The sequence below is a fragment of the Diabrotica undecimpunctata genome, chromosome 3 (genome assembly GCF_040954645.1).
Source record: "Diabrotica undecimpunctata isolate CICGRU chromosome 3, icDiaUnde3, whole genome shotgun sequence".
Taxonomy (NCBI): domain Eukaryota; kingdom Metazoa; phylum Arthropoda; class Insecta; order Coleoptera; family Chrysomelidae; genus Diabrotica; species Diabrotica undecimpunctata.
Genome location: NC_092805.1, coordinates 7,687,255 through 7,713,274, shown reverse-complemented (window position 1 = coordinate 7,713,274; position 26,020 = coordinate 7,687,255). Strand labels below are relative to the sequence as shown.

Genomic DNA, 26,020 nt, shown 5'->3' with positions numbered 1-26,020 from the left:
ATAGACAGGTAAAAAAAGAATATAATAAGAAACTAATAACAAAACGATCAAAGCTATATGAAAACAGGATGTCTGAAGCTGCCAACAAAAATAAATGCATGTGGCAAATTGTTAGTGAAATTAATGGTCAATTAAAAAGTGTAAATTCAATAAAAGTAGAGGGTAGTCCTCAAGAGATTGCTGATAAATACATGATCCACTTAAATACTACTTTAAATAACACTTTATCTCAATTACAATACACTGAATATAAAGACAACATTGCAAGTAACATAAATTCAGTGTTTGTCGCACCTGTGACAGAAACTGAAATTATGGATATAACTAAAAATTTAAAAAACAAAATGAGTTGTGGAATTGATGAAATACCCACTAAAATCCTTAAACTTTGTATAAAGGAGATAGTGAATCCTCTCACTACAATCATAAATAATTCACTAAAATCTGGTGTATTTCCTGAATGTCTGAAAACTGTCATAGTAACACCTGTTTACAAAAAGGGTGATCCTAAATTAATTAATAACTATAGACCAATTAGCCTTCTATGTTCCCTTTCAAAAATCTTAGAAATGACTATGTATAGGCGGATAACAGAATTTTTAACAAAATGTCATATTATTAGTGCAAATCAGCATGGTTATCAACAGGGAAAATCAACTCAGACTGCGATTTTTCAATTTGTCTGGGATATTTTGAAATATACTGAGATTGGTCATATGGCTTTGGGTCTCTTTTTGGACCTATCAAAGGCATATAACTGTTTAGTGCATGACCTATTATTTGATAAATTGGAGAAATATGGTATACGTGGACCAGCATTGAACTGGTTTAAGTCCTACTTGGCAAATAGGAGACATTTAGTAAAAATACATAAAAACACTGAAATAGGCATCTCATCTGAAAGCACTATCAATATTGGAGTACCACAAGGAAGTGTGATTGGTCCTTTACTGTTTGTGATCTATATCAATGATCTTCATGGTCTAGTGGCTAATACTACTTCCAGCATAACAAATTATGCAGATGATACAAACATTTTAGTCAGTGGTAAAGACATGTCTGTTCTAAGCGTTAATGCTAGTTTAGAGTTCCAGAAAGCTAAAGACTGGTTTTCCATGAATAGGTTGGTTTTAAATCAAAATAAAACAGATCTTCTTTTGTTTAAGACAAATTATGCACATTCAGATATGCCAAACAGTATTATTGTAAATAATGACACTTTAAATATTAGCAGCAGTACCAAATTTTTAGGATTATATATTGACAGTTTTTTATGTTGGGATAAACATGTTGACCAGTTATGTATGTCTTTGAGGAAAGTGATTTACAGCTTTAGAGTTCTAAAAAAATACATGAATAGTAACTCATTAAAAACAGTGTATCATGCTAATTTTGAAGCAAAATTTAGATATGGTCTAATAAATTTTGGCCACAGTAGGGACATAAATAATGTATTTCTGGTTCAGAAAAAAATAATCAGAGTTATGTTTGACTTAAAAAGTAGGGAATCATGTAGAGGGCATTTTAGGAGTAATAATATTTTAACAGTTTACGCTGTATTTATTCAAGAATGCTTACTGTTTCTATATAAGAATAAAATACTCTTTAGGAACTTTGAGCCCAATAGTATAGTAAATACCAGGTTATATAATTATAAAATTCCAATACACAGGTTAAGTATAACAGAAAAAACGCTCTTTGTTGCTGCAACAAATTGTTTAATAAACTGCCTGAACCTATTAAAAGGGAGGAAAGATTAAGTTTGTATAAACATCAAATATTTAAATTACTGGTAGCTCTTGAGCCATATTCTGTGGATAACTATTTGTATATGTAACGGTTAGGAATAAGTAAATAATATTTTCGTTTGTGACACTGTTTTTTTTAAATAATTTTATGTTCACGGAATGTATATTATTTTCTAAAAATAAAGATATTGTTATATGTTATATTGGTCATCATATCAGCTTACAAGGAGGAGACCGTAAACAGAGATGATCGATTTCTTGTATCGAAATCGACTGGTGCTAATCTCAAAGGAGCTTAAAGAGGTCCGAGGTGTGGTTACCAGAGCTTAGACAGTCAGGAGGAGACTGAAGGCAGCTACGGGTCCCGAAGGAAACTGTGTTCGTATTGCATATTGTTATTATGCATCCTCCAAATAATGCAATATGTTTTAATAAGGTTAATAATAAAGTTATTGTTTGCACATTAAATACTTCTTACATTGAAAGAAGAGGTGTAATCTCAAATCTCGCTTTTGAGTCGATTGTCTTGTACTCAAGTGTAGATAGTTCGGACTGGGATCATTGAACCGAGTATATCTCTTCTGTCAATTAATTTGAAATGGCATTTTGTTTTTAAACAAATCTAGGCAATCATAAACAATTCAAAGCTTTTGCTGTGTAACATACAAATTGCGCTCAAAAGTAGAAATAAATAACACAATTTTTAAGTTTTTATTAGAAATATAACATCAATGATAGTAATCTTTATTTATTAATGCTTAAAGTAACACAAAAATATAAAATTTAAAAAATAAAATCACGTCACAATATCTATCTCTTTTTCATTTTCTTTTTATTAAAATTTCCGCTATTTCTTTGTTTTTTGGACTTCTTTAACTCGCCGATTTGCTTCTTCTGTTTATTCTTCTTCATTTTCTTTTGAAGTTGACTTGCTGCTTCCACGGGAACGTCCATCCAGTCTATTTTCTTGGACTTTTGTACTTGTTTGTTATCTTCCGAACTTTCTGAATTTTTTTTCTTTTTCTTTTTATGTGCAATATTCGACTGAATATTTTTGTTTGCTGCGGAATTGGAGTTCGACTGGTTTTCAGTTTTCTGCTTAAGTTTCTTTTTCTCTGAACTTTGCTTTTTAGAAACTTTCCCGTTAGAGCTTTCTGACTGCTGCTTGTTTTTATTCTTAAGTTTATCTTTATTCTTTTTATTACTTTGTGAGTTCGCAGTCGTTATATTTTTGTTTGTCCTTATTTCTTCTACTTGTTCCCTGTCTTTAACTTTTACTTTTTTGATTTCCTTCTTACCTTCTTTACTATCAGCTTGTTTCTTTTTCTTATCTTTATTTTTAGTCTTCTGTAAATTTTTGTCAATTTTAGTTTTCTTTCTAGGCGGTTGTTGCTCTTCAATCTTTTCTTCCTCCTTCTCTTCTTCAGTCTCTACAATACTCATTTCATCTTCTCCTTCTTCTGTTGTATCAGACTTCGGAATCACATCAGAGAACTTCTTCAGCTTAGCTACGAAGAACCCGTCCATGTTATGAGTATGCGGATAAAACCGTTTGGTAAGTTTAAGGGTAGGATGGAAACGATGTTGTCTGTAATTAACAAAACCGTCTGTACCGAAATCTAAGCCAGTTTCAACAAGCTTAACGTTACGTTTCTTCAAAGCGAAGTCGACCACCCATTCATTTTCTTCCGGGAGGATGGAACACGTTGAGTAGACTATATAACCACCTGTGGACGATTTCGCACTGACACAATCTATGGCTGCTAAAAGTAATTGTCGTTGAAGGTTATAGCACCTTTGAATGTCTACCTCATCCTTGCTGGTTTTTACGCTTTGATCTTTTGCGACCACGCCAGTACCTGAAACATGGTAAAATGTGTTTAACTCCACAAAATTAACATGGGGTGAAATGGGGTAACTTAATTTTGAGAGTAAACGCGACCTGTTAAGAGTTTCGTCATTATTGATTGTAAAGAGGATCAAATTTAGTGCAGGTGGAACATTTTGCATAAAATAATCGTGTATTTTATGTCTAATTAACGATTGTATGCAGACATTATAAGTTTTTATATGACTATTTTCTCGAATTGACTTGATACGTTCTGTGTAACATAATGCTCTGCTTGCTTTTGCCACAACAGCACTTACATTCATCGATCTTGTAAAATAGTTAAAAACATTGACAATCATTTGTTTTTCTTTTCAACTGGATCTCCTACATATACGTCTCTTTTCATTAGACTGAACAAAATACATGTTGAAGCATGGAGTAAAAAAATCTTAAAACAAGTTCTGAAAAGAACGATTTGTGAAAAATAATAATGAAATGTAATAAATAATGAAAACAAGAAAATGAAAACGTAGCAGTTTAGAAAGGTTAACTGAATAATTGACATCATAGCTACAGAACACAAATTTTGACACAACATTCAGATGATTGACACATTTCATAGTAAATGAAAATTTTAAAAACATGCTCAACAATAGAAGCTCTTCCGTAAGTAAATCTGCAGCGCCATCTAGCGCTTGAAAGCCAAAGTATGGGTAGAATAATTTGAGGATTTACAAGGGACATAAACCAAAATCTCAAATACAAACAAAAACAACCTCTTACCTGTACAAGGTGCATCTAAAAGGACCCTATCAAACCCTTTCATATAACTAGGATATTTTCTTCCGTCCATACAAGTAATGACTGAATTTACTACTCCCATTCTGTGAAAATTACCAACTACTGCTTTAATCCTATCTTTATTCAAGTCGTTAGCGAACAGGATACCAGTATTTTTCATAACAGCCGAAATATGAGATGCTTTACCACCAGGTGCAGCAGACATGTCCAGGATCCGTTCGTTTTCTTGAGGAGCCAAGGCCATAACAGGTAACATACTGGAAGCACCCTAAACATATTTAAACATTTAAATATTAAAATTTAATTAACGCAACTAGGGACTTTAGCTAATGCTAGTCAAGATAATTATAAAATAAACTTTTTATTTCTTTTGGCATCTACACACCAAAAAATATATTTATTGATTCACATACAACATCAAAACACATACCTGAATAATATAATGCCCAGCTAAATATTCCGGTGTAGCACCCATAGGAACTTGAGAGGAGTACACCACAATACCAACTTTGCTCCATTTCCCAACAGGATCCAAATTTACCCCTCTATTGATCAATGCTTGAGCTAAATCTCGGCGTCGCGTTTTCAGACTGTTGGTTCTTATAGTTAGAGGTCTCTGTACTTCGCTAGCTTCTAGAAACTCCAAAAGTTCCGATAAGGGAAATATCTGCATTAATTTTTCCATTAGGAAGTCATTATAACTGTAGTATACACATAAATCATCCTTAAGGATGTCTAGATATTCTGCACGAGAATGTTTGCCATCTCGAAGAGTTTTAAAATCAGATAGTACTGTTATTACTTCCCTAATGCGTTGTTGGACATCTTGTAAGCTTTTAACTTCTTTTTCAGATTCTATTGAAGGAAAAATGAATTTTTCTTGATCTGCTATGTTCATCTGTAATTCTTCCTCTGCTAATTTATCTTCCCTCTCCTGTTTCTTTCTTAATTTTTTGCTCTGCTTTTCAATAGGCAGCATATCATCGTCGTTATCATCATCATCATCTGTTTCATCAGAAAATTCATCATTTTCATCAGAGTCATCGTCAACAAATTCACTTAATTTCTGAACCTTAAGGCTATCCTCGTCTTCATTCTCTGAAGCATCCTCATCTTCTTCTTCCGATTGATCTTCGTCTTCAGCTTCTGATTCATCTTCACCTTCAACTTCAGATTCTTCAGTTTGTTCTTCATTAGATTCTTCCTCACCATTCTCTGAAGCATCATCCTAGAAAACAGTTATTAAAAATGAAATAACATACAGGTAAACTATAGACAAATAAGACATAAGAACACTGTTAAATCTTATCACAGTGTCTAACTTTCAAATCAGTGTTAGAGTTAAGATATGTCATATAATTCCTAAGCTTACTATCAAAATATTCGTTATACTTCAGTATTCAATTGTTAGTTAGTGACATTTGACAGATAAGATTTAAATATGTAATTAATTTTTTGTCCAATTGGAAATTTTCGTGGATTTCATAAAAACTATTGAAATCATATCAAAATAACAAGATGAAAGTCAGAATAGATGATAATAGAGGGTTGCGAAACAATTTTTATGACAACAATAGTCTTAAGAAATATAACCATCTAATTCTTTACAAAATTCAATTCAGTGTGTATTTGATTTCACAAGTTTTTGTCTAACTTTTCAAATAAGAAGTTGGTGAGAGTGGAAAACTTGTTATGAATAAATGCCTATAACTCTGGTTCTACTTAATTTAACTTTGCTAACTCAGTCTTGTTAAAAACAATTCTTTTCCAACATTACATTTTGAAGAAGTGTAATGGTTAATGTGCAGGCTAGAGAGTGCTGTTTTAGATAATTATTAGAGAGTATAAAAGAACAAATGATCAACAAATTGATAAAATATCATTTTCCTTTCCCAAGATAACTTACGAAACATTTAAGTCATACAACTTTTCTTAAGACCTAGGCCTATCTGAAGTAATTTAAGCTGTTGTTATAATAATGTTACTATCATCACTAGCGGGTGTTAAATGTTGTTTACAAAAAAACTTAAACATCTGAAAGTGATAGAATGATGTATTGTTTATGTAATTTCTGTATTGCATAAAATGCTTTCTAAATGAACAATTACATTTTTGAAGTTTGTGATGTTTTTTGAAACTCACTAAACAAATTATAATAAAATGACAAGCTTAATAATTTGTCACATAAGAACATATTATAATAAAAAGACAAGCATAACAAACAAGTTGTCAAGTGATCAAAAAATGAGTTTATTAAAAAACAGTTCATATTAAAGAAGAACAATCAGACACTAAGTTTGCATATCAACCAGAAATGTGGTGTCAAATACAACACTTTAAAGTAAAGGTTACTGTTAGCAACATTATACTTACACTTTCCTCTTCTTCTTCCACATCAGACTCTTCGTGTTTTCTTTTCTTGGGTTTTAACCATAGTTTATTTTCATCTGAAAATCCAGAAGTACTGGGTCTCAGAGGAAACTCATCATCATCAGATTCTTCAGATGATTCATCCACAGCATTGTTTCCATTTGTTAATTTTACAGATTGTTGCTTTAATTTTTGTTTCTGCTGTCTTTCCTGAACTTTTTGCTGGCGTTTCTTTGCTCTCAACTTTTGATGACGACTTAGTTTCTTATCTGGACTTGTTTCTTTACCTACAATAACATTTTGTAATACTTGTTAGTAATGTAACCTTTACACTTTTATCTTCTACACACAGAAAAATAAATATATCTATTTCTATACAGAAACATAAAACTTCACTGGAGTTAAGTTATTTGTCTTGTGACATATTGATTTTTCATCATTAGTTTACTTCCTTTAAAATATTAATTTTTACATATCACTGTTTCTAATATAACTATTTTTAGTAATATTGTCTCTTAGAATTAAAATGTGTTACTTTGTGTAAATTATCTATATAACAAACTTAAAAGATTTATGTATAATGCATAGTGTAAGGATGGTTTTAAAATTAATATATGGAAATTAACCACCATAGTGAAATTAAACCTACTTTATTCCACAATTTCGACCTCCATGTCGTGTTCGTTTTCATTTGATTGAAAACGACTTTCAATCTGGATGCCGAAATGTTAAATAAACTAAACTATTTTACAATAGTGAATAATTCCCACTATATGTATTAGTCATGATGGTAGAATATCACAAGAAAATACCTTCAACACAGTTATAAGAATATGATAAATTCATATTCGAACCAATTTTGAAGATGAAAAAAAATGTTACCTGGAATAGGAATTAAAAATGATGGGTCCTTTTGTTTTTTAGCTTTTCTTCCTGGTCCTTTCTTGACGACTTCCCCTTCTTTATTAAACCTTGCTTTTCTACCCATATTTCTTTTTATAAATTAAATGAACTTACGATCTATTCTAAGTAATAATTTAAAAAATTCCATGTGGTAAAGTTTATGTGATTTTGAGGTTATGTTTGCTGTCAGATCAATTTAACCTCAGCTTCTTTTTTGGGTTAGTACCAATGTGCAATTTATCCAGCTATACCTTTTTAAAATCCTAACTCTTGGAATTATTATTTTTGAATTACGATTCTTGGATAATAATATGCATGTGCTTTGTGCTATAAAGTTTAATTTTAAATTTTTAGTTATTATCAACGTTTTAATGTTATTTAGAGATACATTTCAAAAAAGCATTTTCTAGTAGGTACATTAATGTTCTATGTAGAAATGAAACGAGGGATAAATAAATAAGATATTTTACTTGTTTTTATGGAACAAACAATATGTTAATAGAATGGATGTTATTCAGTTTGAATATTATTCAGTTTTCTGTTTTTCCTATGAGGTTTATGTTTATTTATTCTATGGTCTTGAAGTTTTCTTTAACAATAAAATTTTTGTATTCTCAAGGAACTTATAAATAATTTTTTTTTGTTCTTTTTTTGCTCGTAATTGAAAATATCTAGAACAATGCACGTAGCGCAAAACGAAAAGATGAATTAATAATTTGAAAGATTCAGATAGAAAAAAAAATAAAGAAAATTGTAAAGCAAAGGTATTTTGTCAGTGCCATTTTTTTAGTCAATGTCAGTTCATTAGCGTGTGTAATTGGCATATGAGCCATTGGAGTGGACGTTGAAACTTGATTTCCCATAAACGAATAACGCCACCTTTGATTTCTGTGTTAATGGCATACCTATCACAACCAGAACCCATTACTTATTTGATTTGCATCGATAGACTTGGATGAAAGGAATGTCAGATTAGAGTTTCAAATCGTTTTGGCGTTACCAGTTTTCAAAGAAATATATTCTAGGTATTCAGAGTCCGGTTCTTTCAATATGGTAATAAGTTCCTCACGAATAACTCATCTTCATGTATCAACGTTTTATCTTTTCTACCATCTTAAAATATTCCAAATGTGTCTGCACCAAAAATTGTTGGTTCGAGCTCGCCGAACTCTACTTCTGTCTATAACTCTTGATGAATCGTTTTCAGTAATGAGACCATTGCTTTGAAAAGCTGCAGAAATTATTGCAGCTCCAGCACGATCTGAAACTCCATAACGATCTAATGTTCTGACACCAATCGGAAATGTGATATCAGTCATTGTACCTAAGTGAAGGGAGTAATCGATTAATAATCGATTGCGTTTCAAAGACCTCAATTTCACTATTTTTCTTTAATTTATCGGTCTGTTGAACATTCGATCGTATCTTTGAAGCTGTAAGTGATTTAGAAGTACTAGGAATGGGTTCCGCCTCTATTTGCAAGGCTCTTTGTTCTTCATATTGTTTTTGTTGGTGTAATCTATGTAAATTATTCTCAATTTTTTCACACTTCACACAATCAGTCCGTTGGTCGATTAAAAAACTTCGTTCTGGTATTGGAATTTTTCGGTTTCTAGGACAGTTGCAATCTATGAGCTCTAAACATTTGCAAGTAGCAATATCAAACCATTTGTTGCTATGCTCACCAAACTTCCTTCTAGATATCCGAACTTTAAACTCAGCAGATGCAGGGAGTGAACATAAACTAGTACTAGCAAAATAAATGAACTTAGTTTATTAGTCTAATTTATAACTTTTATTTATTATAAAAATATTCTAACACTCAGTTTATTAAAGTCTTTATTTTATTAATATATACAATATTCTTACACTTATCACAACTACTTTAATTTATATATTATTTATTTACAATATTTATTTCCGCGTTACAATTCTAAACTCGACTCGATTATATTTTCAGACTGACTTCCACAATGAAAGTTCCGCTATATATATCAAATAGCCGTTGTTCGGGAATCCCTTCGAAGCCCATGGATGTTGACCTGCGTTGAGCCTTGAATTGTCTCGAACACCATGGAAGAAGACCGGTTTTATACCTCATTTTGTTTATCTCGAAGCCTCTTTGATCTTCGGTCGCCAACGAATTTATTTGACCCTTCTCTGGAGAGTTCCAATCGCAGGTATAAGAGGGGACCCGTTTGGGTATTACCTGCTAAAAAATACTTGTTAGAAAAATATATTTACAGTTTAGATGAGTCATTATTTATCGTAACAATAAGAATGAAAATAACACCAAAACATTTTCTAGGGGAAATCACCGAGGAAAAATTAAATGTAGAATCACTGTGAAACGACTCTACAAGAGAAATGTACCAAAGGAGGCTAGCACATAAGATACAGTTGAAACAAATAGACAACATCGAAGATATAAACGCAAGCTGAGAAAAAATTAAAAACAACATTGAAGAAGCAGCAACATAAGCTCTAGGAAACCGAAAAGTTATATTGAATAAAAGAAACAACAACAATACACCATGGTTCAAAAAAGAAATAAAAGAGAAACGAAAGGCCGACATGAAGTACAAAACATCAAATACTCCAGAATTCCGAGACGGAGACACCTATAGAAGAATATGAAATGAAACCAAGCAGTTGGTAAGAAGAACAAAAAACGAACACTGAGAATAGTTTACAAAAAGGATGGAAAGCGACTTCTACGGTACATAAAAAGAAATATGGAGATTAATAAGAAACCAACGGAAAGAAATGGCAGAATTGAAGAAATACAATAACATACCAGCAAACAAATGGAAAAGATACCTGACGGAACTGTTTAAAGGAAAGGAAAATAATAATCAACAGAATAACGTATCTTAATTAAGACACGAAATATAAATCAGTTTTCAGGAAGTAGAGACAGCCATAAATTCAGTCAAAAATAGAAAGTCACCAGAACCAGACGAAATAACCAAGGAGCTTTTAAAACACGGAGGAGAAAGTATAACCCTAGAGATGACAAAACTTATACACAAAAACTAATATTGCACTGCTAGATACCAGACGCATGGAGAAACAACATAATGATAAGAATGTTCAAGAAATGAGATAAAGAAGACCCCAACAATTATAGAGGTATAAAAATCTACTGAACACCGCACTTAAGCTTACCACAAAAGTCCTAAACAACAAAATCAATAAACTAACAACTTTATGTGATGAACAACAAGGATTCAAATCTGGAAGATCCTGCCGTATTTGTACTAAGACAAATCACAGAAAAAGTCAGTGAGTACAATGAACCAGCATATCTATTTTTTATGGACCTGTCAAAGGCTTTCGATCGCATCCAAGTCGAAGACATCTTACACCTACTGTATAAAAGAAACATACCAATCAATATTATACAAATTGTCGAAAACATCTACTTCCATAATCGAATACAGGCAAAGATAAATGGAAAACTAACACAGTATATACCAGTACAAGGCGGAGTCAGACAGGGTGACTCGTTAAGCCCTAATATGATAATATCAACAGAAAAAACCAAATGTATGACATCTAAATACCCACTACGATGTGAAATCGAAATTGATGGGAAAATAATAAAGCAGAAAGCAAGGTTTAGATATCTGGGAATAGATATAACTAGTTACGAGATGTTGAAGAAGAAATACGACAATAAAGCTTAAAAGCAAGTAAAGCGGCAGGATCTCTTAATGACACAATGTGGAAGAACAAACACCTAAGACAAGACACAAAAACAAGAATCTATAAAGCAATAATTAGACCATTATTCCAATTCGAGGTATCGAATGGGATCCTTTGTACTGAAATCTGCTAGGGTGGCCGCGACAACTCCTAGGGGTTGCGGTGGCCATGATATCGTTACTGGGGTAATAGGCGTTGCTTGTGGCATATTAAAAAAATAATTTTTCTTTTATATATGTTTATACTTTTATACTTTCTTTAAAATATTCCTCGAGTAACAAAATATATATGGCACACTTAATTCATTAAAACAAAATTGAACTTGATATGTAAACAGTCATTTAGTAAAACTCAACTAATGCTGTTTTGCATTTTTTTTCCAACACAAGGTCGTGCACTCGACACTGTGAACTTGACCTAGTCACTTAAATTCCTTATTTTCAACTACTACGTAAATAATACCTGTGTCTTGACTGTATACTTATATATTTTGTAGAGTATTATGTGGTAACTTTTAAGAAGACAAAAAACAAAACAAATATATAGAGAATAAATTGTTGTCAAATAAAATAAAATTAGAATTGTACGTTCAATTAAAATCGACTGTTCCAGTAAAGGATTACTAATAATAAATTTTTTGAAAAATATTTAAATTGTCCTTCCTTTAATGTTTTTTAAAAGCATTTACCTACCTTGGTAAGGCTTGTTAGGATTCTGGGTTTAAGGACGGGATTATTATGAAGGTATTTTCTCGCGACAAAAAAAATCTACTCGGTAAAACGAGATTTGTGCCACAGCACGAAAATTATGTAGTACTTGGGTGACCTGACGGAAATTTTGCAAACTGATTTCTTTGCTTATACCCTAAAATTTTTCAAAGTTGATCGAGGGTCTATATGTCTCTGGACGCAAAACGTCAATGGTAAAGAAAAACAGGAAAAGATTTTCAGAAAAGAAGTCCTGTACATAAAAATAATATTTGCTGGATACTGTACTGTTTCTATACTAGAAAAAAAAATTTTGGAGTGCCACTGGCGAAGCAAGATTTCAACGATGGAAGAAATTCTTATAAATATAGAAAAACTTGCAAAAGTTTACCAAAAAAAAAATAAAAAATTAAAAAAACTGTAGAAGTGACTTAATCATCCCTATTTTCCGAATTAATTTCGCCAAACCGGGACCGCTGTCACCATTCTAATAAATTGGGGGGGGGGGGGTTAAGTGTGATAATTTAGGATTGAAGCTGTAGATGAATCGAATAACCCCTCTAATGAATTGTCTCCACTCCACCCATAAAGGCTGTCACCATTGTCACCATTGTAGAAGACGTCTGTTTCAATCTCCTTATCAATGCCTCTACAATTCTTAGGGGATACTTATCCCTGCGAGCGGGGCAAGGCTTACTGGTTCCACTAGTCTGGACTGACTGGTTCCGCCCTCGCGGATTTACAAGAGGGTAAGGAAATTTTTGGAAAGAAGGGAATTAAGAACTTCTCGGTCTCAGGTCCTGCAAAGAGTGAGAGGCTATGGGGTTACGTTAGAAGCCGGAGCGCTGCATAAGCGAAATGTGTATCTCTTCTAGTCTCGACCTGTAACGGCTAGGAATAACAAAAACAAATTTCGAGTTTACAATGCATTAACTAGACTGTACACTACAAAATATCAGTTATGACCAAAAATGTTCGATCCGGCGCGAAGGGAGACGAGAAGAGACAAGCAAGGAATTAAAGGTCGGACAATTCCGTGTCATTAGATATACCTTGGGTTAGTATATAGATCTTAGTTACCTTCGCGTATCTAGGCTCTAGCTAGTGAATACGCCTCCAGTCCTACAGGGATTTGAGATTGCGAACCTTCGAATCTCCAGTTGCCGACACTTATACGTCACACTATCCCGTCGAGTTAAATAGCGCGTCCACTCGCTGCGTATCGTCCGATCTCCACACTATGGCGTGGAGCGTCTAGAGTGCCAACTTCTCACTAGTCCCGCTGGCCCCCTTGTTCGCTCTTTTATCAGCCCGCGTTCTCAATTTTCAGTCGTAGTACCAAGGTCGCGTTATTGTTTTTTTTTGCTGACTGATCCCCGTGTTGTATTTCGGCGGAGGTCTATGTTTTTGAAACGTGATTTAAACAACCTTGGTGGCCTGATATTTGAGACTCGTGTAATACATTTAAACTGGGTCGAGTTTTCAATCTTTGTTTAATGTAAAAAGTTTACGTAAATATGTTACCTACTAGCTATGAATTTATTTGTTCTTTAATCAATTTGGAATATGTAATAATTTCTTAAATGATTATTTCTCTTTACTAGGCTAATTGTCCCTTAATTTTTTCCTTCTTTATTTCCTTGCTATGTCTCCATTACAATATTAACGTACACAGCGGAGACAAGACCTGACACATCTAAAACGAGACGACTACTAGAAACAACAGAGATGAAGATATTTCGACAAATATCAGGAAAAAGTCTGTTGGATAGGGAGAGAAGCGAAAACATAAGAAGGCATGCAATATAGAAGACATAAATGGATGGGTGACAAAACGAAAACAGGAGTGGAACGAACACATTAGTAGAATGGCAGAGGATAGGATAGTACGAATAGCACAAGATCAGTCATCAAATAGACGAAGAAGTATTGGCCGACCAAGAAAAAGATGGTGCAACAATTTGAACAATTAAGGATGCTAATATTAAAGAAGAAACAGGCTTTAAAGCCTACATTGAAGAAGAAAGAAGGAAGAGGCTCACCAAACTTAAACATCTTCTCTTTGTAACCGTCTTCGTCCTTCCTGCCTTTATAAGGTTTCAATAATGTTCTCTACTCATCCTGGTAAGCTATAATTCTAGATAATATTTTTTTTGTGTTCTTCGATTGGCATTGAAGCTCTGCGCCACATCTCTTCTACTCTATCCGTCACAATTTCACTGGTTTTCCACAGTTGTTATACTGTTTTTTAGAATTTTGAGACACGAATATAAACAGCTTCATCATATCTTTGTATGTAGGTTAAAAATTTTTAGGGAGACTCACTGACAGAACCAAATGTTGTTCAAGATACTTTACTCTGGAGCAATGCTATATCTGCCATATCTGGGACATTTCATGAGGAGCGAGCGTTATAACTTGTTGCAATTAATAGTGCAAGGAAGAATACAGGGTACAAGAAGTCGCGGAAGAAGACGTATCTCCTGGTTAAACAATTTGAGAGCTTGGTTTAACTGCACTTCTGCTGACCTCTTTAAAGCAGCGGTATCGAAAGTGCGAATTGCCATTATGGTTGCCAACCTTCTTAAAGGAGATAGCATATGAAGAAGAAGAATGCCATAGTTGTAATCTAAATATAACAACTAAACGAATTCACACAAAATTTATCACAATCCTAAACCTTGACGATTTAGTTTAATGCTATAGAAAACGGTACTAAAACCACAGATTACGAAACAGTACTGAATAGTGAATACCTACTTAGAGTTGAAATTGAATGGGGAGTGAGGGTCGACTCTTGTGACAAGTTATAACTGATTGGTTGCACCGTTAGGCAGTGGGTTGGCCCGACATTCAAAATAGATCGATTTTATAGAATAGAAATTTTTTTTTTCAAATTTTAAAAATTAAAATCACCTAGGAGCAGAAATCAGAGCGAACATATCAAAAAATGACAATGAACTTTTCGAATCCTTTCACACAGGAGCGTCGATTTTACACCCCGAGTTTGTGAAAATGGTTATTCCATTTTTCTTCATATAACAGCGCTTCACCCTATTTCACACGTCCGTTATTATTATTCTTCTTCCTCTTTATAAGCAATTCTTGCTATTTTGACGACACGAGTCTCCTTCATTCTGCTTATGTTCCTTCATTCCATTCTTTTTTTTTCTATTTTGTGTCCATTCATTTATACACTGTATCTTACGTTTTCTTCTAATGTCTTCACTTCTCTTTCGATCTCTCAGCGGATTTCCTGTAATTCTTCTCAGTACTCTCATCTCTGCCGTTTCCAGTAGCCTTTGTATTGTATTGTATTACACTGGCTTTATAAATTCTTGATTTTATCTCAGTGTTAATGTGTCTGTTTCGCCATATAGTGGTATTAAGGCATCCTGCCAGTCTATTTGCTTTTGTACTTGATCTCTCACTTCTTTGTCCAGGTCTCCATAGCGAGACAGTGTAATTCCCAGGTATTTTATTTCTATTACTTGTTTAATACTGATGCCATCAATTTCTATTTTACATCTGGTTGGTTCTTTGCTGACTACTATTGTTTTAGTTTTCTCACATGATATTGTCATATTAAATTCTTTTGCTCTTATGTTAAATCTGTGGACCAGTCTTTGCAGATTATCTTCATCTTGGGCTATCAATATTGCGTTGTTTGCGTAACAGAGTATTTTTATTTCTTTGTTTCCCATTCTGTATCCTCTTCCTTTGTTAATGCTTTTGATGATTTCATCCATGATCAAATTGAAGAGCATTTGACTCAATGTATCCCCTTGTCTTATTCCGCTATCTATTTCTATAGGTTCTGTAAGATGTCCATCTATTCTGACTTCCATTTTGTTGTTTTGGTAGATGTTTTCGATAGTTTTTATAATATTTAGGGGAACTTCTCTATTATACAGAAGATAGATTACATCTTTGAATCTTACTCTGACAAACGCTTTCTTTAGGACAATTAAACACAGAAATGCTATTATACTTTAATCCACAAGGAAACTAAGTTCCTGTAGCTGGCTGTACACCATGTATCACAAAAGAGTTGCTATCAACAAGTCCTCGTAAACACTTTGTCTCAGGACCAGCAACCTCCTGTAGAGTTTTACGTTGCCATGTTATCAATTCCAATTGTAACTTTAACATCATAGCATATAAGATAAGAGAAGCGCCATATTTCCTTTTGCAGACCGTATAAAATCATGTTCCATTTCTTTCGAAAAGCGATCCCAGTGATCGTTTTTTATTTTTGTTACAAGTGCATGTGTTTTGTTTCTAATTGGTAATAACCTCTGTTATTTCTTTATAAAATCTCTTTATCAGTGTGTGCCCTCCAATTTTGAGCAACATAGTTGGTTATCTGAAAAAGGGTTCATAAACAAAGACGTAGTCCATCAATAATTTTTTATTAAAATTTGCAAACTAGGTATTCAAAAATTATCCAGGAGAAGAAAAATATCAACATTATTAGACATACAAGAGAAAGCAATGTATTTTCACAAACTCATAGAATATTTACAATTGTGGGTAATTCTCCTTGCTCATTTTTTTTTCGTTAGAGTTTTTCCACCGTTTTTTCGTTTATAATTGTATATTTTAATACTTCTTTGCAATTACATAAATATTCTATCAACTAACTATTTGCTTTCTCTTATATTGCAAAAAGACTTGGGTTATCTTAATTTGTTCTCCTATTTTGAAGTATTTATTACTTACTTTTAAATACAGGTTCTAGATACATGATATCTAAGTGATAAATACTTTTTTTTAGTTGACTGTAATAATATCCAGTGTTTAATATGTTAATAAATACCAATAAACCTTTTACTTTAATGTCTAATCGGTTAAACGGTTAATAGAGTTAGTGATGTTCATGAACAATGGTAACTTCTTAAAAATACGAAATTGGTAAAAATGACATTATTAAGATGTTCATAATCGAAGCGTCCACTCCATAAATTCTAAATAAACATTGTAAGTGGATGTAAGAATTCTAAAGGGTGAATTTCTCTGCATATTTCACAGAAAAATAGTTTAATTTTAAATCACTAAGATCTTGGATTTAAAAGCAGTCATAATTTGTATCTAGATTCTCAATAACCAATAAGAAAATGAAAAAGACAATTAAATTATATCATTTTAGAGCCTGGACTTTTGTGTGAAACCAAAACACTCTGGACTACTTTAACGCTGTAAAATTGGAAAGCCTTGAAATTCGTCTTAATCCAAAGCTAGAGTCCTTCTCCTGGCATTTTGTCTCTTTTTTGGTATACTTAAAGACGCAACTTTAAATGTCATTTAATTTGCAACTTTTGTTATTGTTCAGTTCTGTTCGTGTGATCCCAGACTTAATTATAAAAAAATCAAAAAAATATTGAATAGGTGTCGCCATATTGTAACCACGAAACCAAATAATGTATGTTTGAGTAATGATAACAAAGAAGGAGGTCTAAAGCAAAACTGAAGAAACAGATAATTGTAATATTAGAAGGAGTGCGAAAGAAGTACTCATTAACACACAGAAAACAGAACCACTCATCAACACACATCTCTATAAAAACTTCAGGTTGATTTGAGCTGGATTTGTCATTTAAAAGAATATAATGTGTAGGATTTTCACATTCCTTTTTCTTGACGCCTTCTTTGTTCCTTTTAAGATTAGGTTTACCTTTTAGTTATATTTTTGGAGCACTTACAAGTTTCTTGGAAGATTTCGGTTTAACCTTTCCCAATTTTATTTTTATTTGTTTTATCTGTTCCTGCGTTAACTGTAGCTGTTTAGTTATTTCTAATTAATTTTTATAAGGACCTCGCGTCAAAACATTGCTTTTTGAGCTGTTCCCTTTTTGGATTTTGAATGAGGCTTCGGTACCGGGGAGATTGAATCAATTGATATGTTAAGTTTTGGACTTGTTTTACAAGTTTTTTTAGTAGGCCTAATAGGTGTAGTAGTCGTAGCTAAACTGTCTTGAGGACTAAAAGTAGTAGGTAGTTCCGACCAGATTATTTCGTACTCTTCATTAGCTCCTGTTGCAGACTAAAGTGGTTCCTTGTTTGTTTCATTAGACTCTTCATTTTCACCATCTTCCCGAGTTTCACTGCCTTTATGGTCAATTAAATTTTCAGCCGCACAAAAGTCATGATCTTTGAAGATCATACAATCAACAGGATATACTACACTAATTCGAAAACCATTGCCTGTAATTTCAATGCTTGCTGCTCTCTCATAAGCTTCAAAAATCAAGCCAGCTACTTGAAGTTGTGTAACACACAATCCGGGGTTAGAACGAAGCCACTTTTCAACTGTTTGAGTGTAGTATCCTTTGAAATGCTTAAGGAATGATCTATTCAAAGGCTGTACACGATGGGTCGTATGCTAAGGCGATTGTTGCATTATCACACCGTGCTCTCTAGCACGTGAAATTGCTTCAAGATTCTTGGAGTGCGTTGTATGCTCATCCAATACCAAAAGAACTTTTTTTCTACTGTTGGGTTTACAGAATCAATAAAATGCTGAAGCCATTTTACAAAGAGATCACTAATCATGTAGCCTGATGCTGATATCTCGACTATACTCTCTGGTGGAGCACAAACCATCAAATCATTGCCCATTCATATACGGTTAAATATAAGCATAGGTGGCACGTACTGAATCACTTGCACGACAAACAACTGTCGTGTTGACTCTACGTTTTCCACTGGACACTGACCCAACTTACCTTTTACCTTTTTTGCGAGAACCTTTTGGTATTTGTTCTGCACAGTGCTGATACCCGTTTCGTCAACGTTAAATATGCGCGCTGCATCAATATTCTCATCAACAATTTTTTCCAGAAGGTCAAAAATACGTAAACATTACTTTTATTGAATTTTTTTGCGTGCATCATGGACGTTGCTTGAGGTTCTCTCAGTGAGATTATGTCCTTATGACGAGCTTTGAAAGCATAAAACTACTTCTTTTCTTCAATTTAGGATTCTTTATTAAAATTATGTGGTATTTGATCAACGTCTCCAGTTTTAAAATGTGATATACTAGCTCCTTCTCTACTGCTGTTGGTAACACACTGCCCTGGCCAAAAGCCTTCGTTTCTTAATTTGCCTTGTCATTGGTCCCCTTAAGGTGAAGGAGCAAAGTAGGCTTAGGGAATCCATACTGCCTGCAGCATACATTTAATCCCATGTCTCCATTACGAAATATTTAAAGAACCCGGCTCATGTCGTCCACATTTCAAGTTCCATATTTTTCTTTGGGCATCTAAAACACAAGAACGGTGTGTGTTATTTATTTTTGAAAACAAGTATGTCTTAAATACCCAATGGTTTCTAAAATTGTACCAATACAAAATAGGCAGCTCGGCGTGGTACAATATGGGAAACTTGCACTTTATGTAAATAAACTACGATTCCTAACCTAAAAATCGTCCGGCAAAGGAAAACAACTAAGTTTTATACACCTAAACATGCTTTTGTTGTATCTATGAATCAAAATGGTTCCACATTCCTTTACAAATGCTGTAACCTTACGTATGGAACTAGAAAACTATACTGAAACACCATGAAATACAAAAAATCGATAAATGTAAAACTTCAGCACTCAACTGTAGGTAGTAACTAGTTCCACTAAACGACACAAGAGCGCACTGGCTTTTTCATGAAGGATAAATACAGCGGTGGTACTATATTGGCGCCGGTACAATGGACAGTGGAAGTGTGACGTCACAACTGTCAATACCTTTCCAAACAAAAGTTGGAATGTCCAATCTCAAGACTTTTTAATTTCTATAAAGTTAACATTTTGCTTCCTCTGCTGCTTTTTCTTTTAAGTATAGTGTTTTTTACGATAATACCATTATAATTCAGTGTTCTATTTCTATGAAATATAGTTTAAAAGTTTAAATTAAAGACATTCTAACCTTACTTTATTGACACATGCATTTTATTGCTATTTTTATAAAACAACATGCTTTATTATTTACACAACATTGTAAACTTGTTGTAGTAACTATTAGAATACTTAGATATTGCAAAAAGCGGAAAGATTCTGTAAAAAAAATGAAAAAATAACGAAAAATACAAATTATCCACACTAAACAAGGTTTGTTTGGAAAGTGAAACTGACAGATGTCAATAAAATCTACGTCATCACTTCCACGGTCCATTTCGGCTACTTTCTCCTACGAGTACGTAGAAAGTAGTTCTCAGTGAGCATGTTCAGATTGTGAGATATATATGATGGAATGGTCTGTTAGGTAGGTGCAGGAAAAACATATATTTGAATGAAAAATGTGTGGCATTAGAGCTCAATGCTTATTTTTGTTGTATTTTCATTAATTTTGGATCAGAAAAGAAAATCAATCGATACAACATCGTGTAATTTTGATTATGATAAGCATGAAAGCACTGTTCACCAACGGTTGCTTGAAACTAAAATGACCTTGAAATGAATCGAATATTTTTTCCTCTACTTTGTTTTTTGTTACTTATATAAACAATATTAAACCAAGATCAAGTGATACAGAAAGGGTTTAGGTATTTGATGACTGGAATACTATAACACATACCAAGTGGATTATTAAATAGTAGACTGTTAAGATAATCAAGTCTTGTACAAAAAAAGTTTAAATTTTGGTAACATTTACATTAGAATCTTCAAGTGATTTCTGTTGCTGCTTTAGGTTTATATCCCAATGTTTCAATAAATTATCAATGTAATTTGAAGATTAAAAAATTGCTTGAACTTGTTTAATAACTTCAAATTGTACGGGATGTTTCCAATTTAAGTGGGTCACAGTATATGTGATAAAACTGTATTTTCGGCTTAATTACCTCAAGTTTTCAAAAAATTTGCACATTTTGCGTGAAAGATCTAATGTAAATAACGACCAAAAGTTTTATTGGGTCTAATATAAGGTAATAAACCTGAGTCACGAATACTACTATTAATAATATCGAATGCGGAATGTTTGAATACAATTCCCGAACAGCTCCCTTCTTTTAATTGTCATATATTTATTAATTAGTAGCAATTGTGTCTCAGCAGTACGCAAATTCAAACAGAACTAACAAATGTTGTAGGGGGGTGCTTGACACTCAACCATGAGAGAGCTAAACCACTTAATGAAAGTTTAATAACCCGCCTTAAAATATAACCTCACTTTTATAGATATACTGAGTCAAATATGAGTCTATAACTACTACAAAAAGTGGAGTACTTTTAAACCTAGAAAACATAATATATCTGCAGGTATATTATAAGAATTTTTTGGTAGTAACTCAAAAAATATGGCAGACAATAGTAAATCTTCAAGATTTAGTAAAAAATATCTTATAAGTTCTAGACAGTTTAAAAATTAAAAGTAACAATAAGCTGGCAATTTCGTATGGAACATTGGACCTGGCAGCGAAGATAAAGGTCAAGGAAGAATGTCACAAGAATGATCAGTGAATAATGTCTACCGAGGAAAACCAAGGTCTTTGCTGGATTGATGCTATCTTGTATGGAGAAGCTAAGAGTCAAAATATGAAGAACAATAGCTGAGGATCGATCTGCTTTGATGCAGATAATTGATCAGGCCTGGGCCCAGCATGCACTATAGCGCCAAGTAGTAGTTGTTGTAGTTGGTAGAAAATTTAAAGCTCTTGATAGTGATATCTACTTAAAAATAACCAGGTAAGATTATCATCATCATCAGTGGCATTACAGCTTGTTATGAGCCAAAGTCTTCTTCAAAACAATCTTCCATTCGCCCCTGTCTCTAGCAACTCTTCTCCATGCTTTAACTGCGATGGATTTTAGATCATACTCTATGTTATCTTGATACCTAAGTTTTGGTCTTCCTCTGGCTTGTCTTCCCACTGGCCCTCTTTGGTTGAAAATATTTCTGATCGTTGCATCTTCATCTCGCCTAATTACATGTCCTGTCCATCGAAGGGGAGCTAATTTAATACATTTTTCAACGTCAGGTTTCCCAAAACTTCTGTATAACTCAAAGTTGTAGCGCCTACGCCACAAACCCTGTTCTTGGACTCCTCCATATATTTTCCTTAGAATTTTTCTCTAGAAGCATTTAAGCAATTCTTGGTCGTTCTGTGTAAGTGACCACGTTTCTGACCCGTATGTTAACACTAGCCCTATTAGTGTTTTATATATGGTAACTTTAATTTTCCTGGGTAGTTTTGGGGCCATCTGTTTCCTCAAGCCATAATAGCACTTATTGGCAAGCATTATTCTTCTTTTAATTTCTTCGCTGACATTGTTGTCTTTGATCAGCAGCGAGCCTAGGTAGCCGAAGGTGTCCACCCCTTCCAGTTCCAGATCATCAATTAATAGTGTAGGTAGATGGTTTCCTGATCTAGTACAATACATATACTTGGTTTTCTGTGCGTTTATTTTTAATCCCATTCTCAGTGCAGACGCCCTTAATGATCGAAATGCTTCGATCGGAGATTCTATGGACCTAGCAATAATGTCTATGCCATGTGCATATCCGACCACTTATACAGATTTATTAAAGATGGTGCCATTCGTATTAATATAGCACTCTCGAATTACTTTTTCTAGTGCAAGGTTAAATAAGAGACACGGCAGTCCATCTCCCTGTCTCAGTCCATTTTTACAATGGAAGGGTCTTGAAAAGTCGTTTTGGATTCTGACTACACTCTCTATGCCTGTGAGTGTAAGTTCCGTTAGTTGAACAAGATGAAGCGGCATTTGAAATTCCACCATAGCCTGTAGAAGATTTTGTCTGTTGACTGAGTCGTATGCGGCTTTGAAATCCACAAATATGTTGTGGGTGTCGACTCCGAACTCAAGCGTTTTCTCAAGAATCTGCCTGACTGTCCAGACAGTCGTGAAAGGAGGAAGAGCTAGTAAGTCGAACCATAACTATAACGTGTGAAATATGCATTTACACAAATGCATATTTTGACGAACTGAAGGAAAGGAAATATAATTTAAACCACATATTGAAATTTATATATTGATATTAATATTAAAAATTCAGTTAAATTTCTTAAATTTTAGTTTTCTAAGATATAGTGTGATCCAGAAACATCGGCCACCAATTCACGGTTGATAGCTCTACCTTTGAAGTGGTGAACAAATTCACATATTTAGGCTCCCTGATCACTAAGGAGAACGTCATGACGGAAGAAATCAAGCGAAGAATATTCCTAGCAATTAAGTGCTATTTTGGACTGAGTAGACATATGAGAAGCAGAAACTTAAGCCAAACACATATACAAAACCCTTATACAACCAGTGTTGACATATGGGTCGGAGACATGGACCATTTCCAAGGCAGATGAAAACCTCCTGCTTATATTTAAACGAAGGATCCTGAGAAGAATATTCGGTGGCATCTGTGAAAATGGTGTTTGGAGAAGGAGGTATAACTACGAGATATATCACAGATGTAAACATATATTTGGTGGTAAAGACGTAGTATCCCTTATAAAAATAGGAAGACTAAGATCGGCAGGACATCTGGCAAGATCACAGCAGAACAACCCTCCTAGAAGAATCCTTATGTCACAACCTGTGGGAAGTAGAAGTAGGGGTAGGCCAAAACTCAGATGGAGGGATCTGGCAGAGCGTAAATCATCATTGAGGGCAGAAACATTTAAGGAAACTTCATTAAAAAGACATTCCCTTAGTCTAACAGCAAAGAATTGTGATAGTGAAGAATAATGTGTATGTCGACTGATTTTAACTATTATATTTCCTATTTTTCTTTGCGTAGAAACATTTACCTTTAATCTTAAAAAAACCAAGTGGTTGTCACAATATATTTATGCTTTAACTGCTAATTAAAGTATTCCACTTGAAAAGGGAGTATGTTTAATTAATTGGTGATAGTATAAACTCACTTAACACCTTAAATACATTTTTTATTCCAAAATAAACATTGAATAGATAAGTTTCTTCAAAAAATGATCTTGTAAGGAAGCATTTGATTTCGGCTCCATAAATTACTAAGCAATTTATAAACGATATTAAAGAAAACATGGCTTAACTCTCCCTGACTCCCCCTAACATTAGTGAGCCACAATTGCCACTCAACAAAAATGTACTATTTTGACTGTATAAGTTTGGCACACATGTGGCAGCTGTAGCTCGATTCTATCTGTGAAAATTATTCCAACATTTACACCATTTTTACAAACTTATTCTAGTTCCCTTTCATGATTTTGGCACAATGCTAGGGCTTCGGTAACTGCATTTTTTTACTCGAATATGAACTAGAAACCAAAATAGCAAAGATTATTTTCATATTTCTTATATATTCACGGTTTTAACAATGATTATAAAATATTTACTGGTAGAAATACTAAAACGCTAATTCGTCATTAGCCAAAAGCCATAACTATTCTCTGAAGATTAACAAATTTGTACTCTTTAAAAACCACATTTCCAAGATTAGTAGGTCTTTAAGATACAATGCAAACTTTTCCAAAGATTAAAGACAATGAGGTAAACACGTTCTGCAAGTATGACAGAGAAAAAAGATTCGAGCAGTATAATGGACGGGGTTTATCGATCACGTGACCTTTCCACTGGATATTGTTTAGTAGTGGAATGGTCACGTGGTCGATAAACTCCGTCCATTATAAAGAGATGCAAGTACTACTCGCATCTTTCTTCTCTGTCGTACTTGGGGAACGGTTTAAGATTGCAGCGCGCAATCTAGGTATTATTATGTCTATGTTATTAAAGGTAATTATTAAAATTATAGGCACTACCGTCGATATCCAAGCCCATCTCCAAAACCAACACCTGTACCATATCCAAATTTATACTTCTCACAAACAATTCATTAAAATTTTGCAAATTGTAAGAAAAATATGCCACAATTCTTTTACAATTCCCACTTCTGCCTAAATATGTAGCTTGTGGTTTCACAGAATGTAAAGCATCGGCAAGAAAATGCCCAAAAAGACCAACCAAGTAAATCTAAAGAATACTTAAAATTAGAATAAAATCGGTAAATAAAAAACTGTGAAATTTAATTCTAAGGTAATAAGAAGTACTAAAAGATATCAAATAATCACTTAACTGCATAGTATGTTTATAAAATCAACAACCCTAAATGGTAAATGTCTAGAAGCTGCTTCTCAAGCTTCTTAACATAATAATATATAAAACATTGATACCACTGTAGTTTTCAGTGACAGCTATTTATATATATTGTAATGTTGGACTTGGACTACAACAGTGAGTTACCAACTGAACCTACAAAAGGCGTTACAATTAACAATCGCTTACTTAAAATATTTATATGACAACACAATTAGACCATAAAGTTAATCCTTATAATCCAGGACAAAGTTAACTTAATAATACTTCCTCAATTATTCTTGGTCTAATTCAAAAGAAAAGACAGTTATATAGAGAAATTAAATAAGGACAAACCTCAGCATTAAAAAGCACGTTTAATATACTTAATAAGGATATCCTGGTACTAATAAGAGACTCAACATCTTTGCGTCAATCCATGCTCTTCTTCTTCTTCTTCCTCTTTATAAGCAATTCTGCTTGTTCATTGGCGGATTAATATCTCTATCACTCCATCTTTCGGTCGTCCGATGCTTCTTTTGCCGATCGGTGACGATCTGTTGCGATTTTGACGACACTTCATTCTGCTTATGTGGTTAGTCCATTCTTTTTTTTTTGTGTCCATTCATTTATACACTAAACGTTACACTTTCTTCTAATGTCTTCACTTCTCTTTCAATCTCTAACGTATTTCCTGTAATTCTTCTCAGTACTCTCATCTATGCCGTTTCCTGTAGCCTTTGCGTTGTGGCTGTGTCGGGTATTGTTTCTGAAGTTTCTGATGCGTATGTCATTATTGGTCTTACACTGGCTTTATAAATTCTTGAGTTCATCTTAGTGTTAATGTGTCTGTTTCGCCATATAGTGTTATTAAGGCATCCTGCCAGTCTAT

At 33.5% G+C, this 26,020-nt stretch overlaps 1 protein-coding gene across 1 annotated transcript; it reads right to left on the bottom strand.

The window, feature by feature from the left end:
- Positions 1-2,445: 2,445 nt before the first annotated feature.
- LOC140436412 (uncharacterized) lies at positions 2,446-7,851 on the bottom strand. Its single transcript, XM_072525226.1, has 5 exons — positions 7,633-7,851; positions 6,754-7,037; positions 4,811-5,608; positions 4,363-4,648; positions 2,446-3,607 (listed from the first exon to the last, which is right to left on the bottom strand). The coding sequence occupies exons 1-5, from the start codon at positions 7,736-7,738 to the stop codon at positions 2,559-2,561; spliced, it is 2,523 nt and encodes an 840-aa protein (XP_072381327.1). The 5' UTR covers positions 7,739-7,851; the 3' UTR covers positions 2,446-2,558.
- Between the last annotated feature and the right edge of the window lie 18,169 nt (positions 7,852-26,020).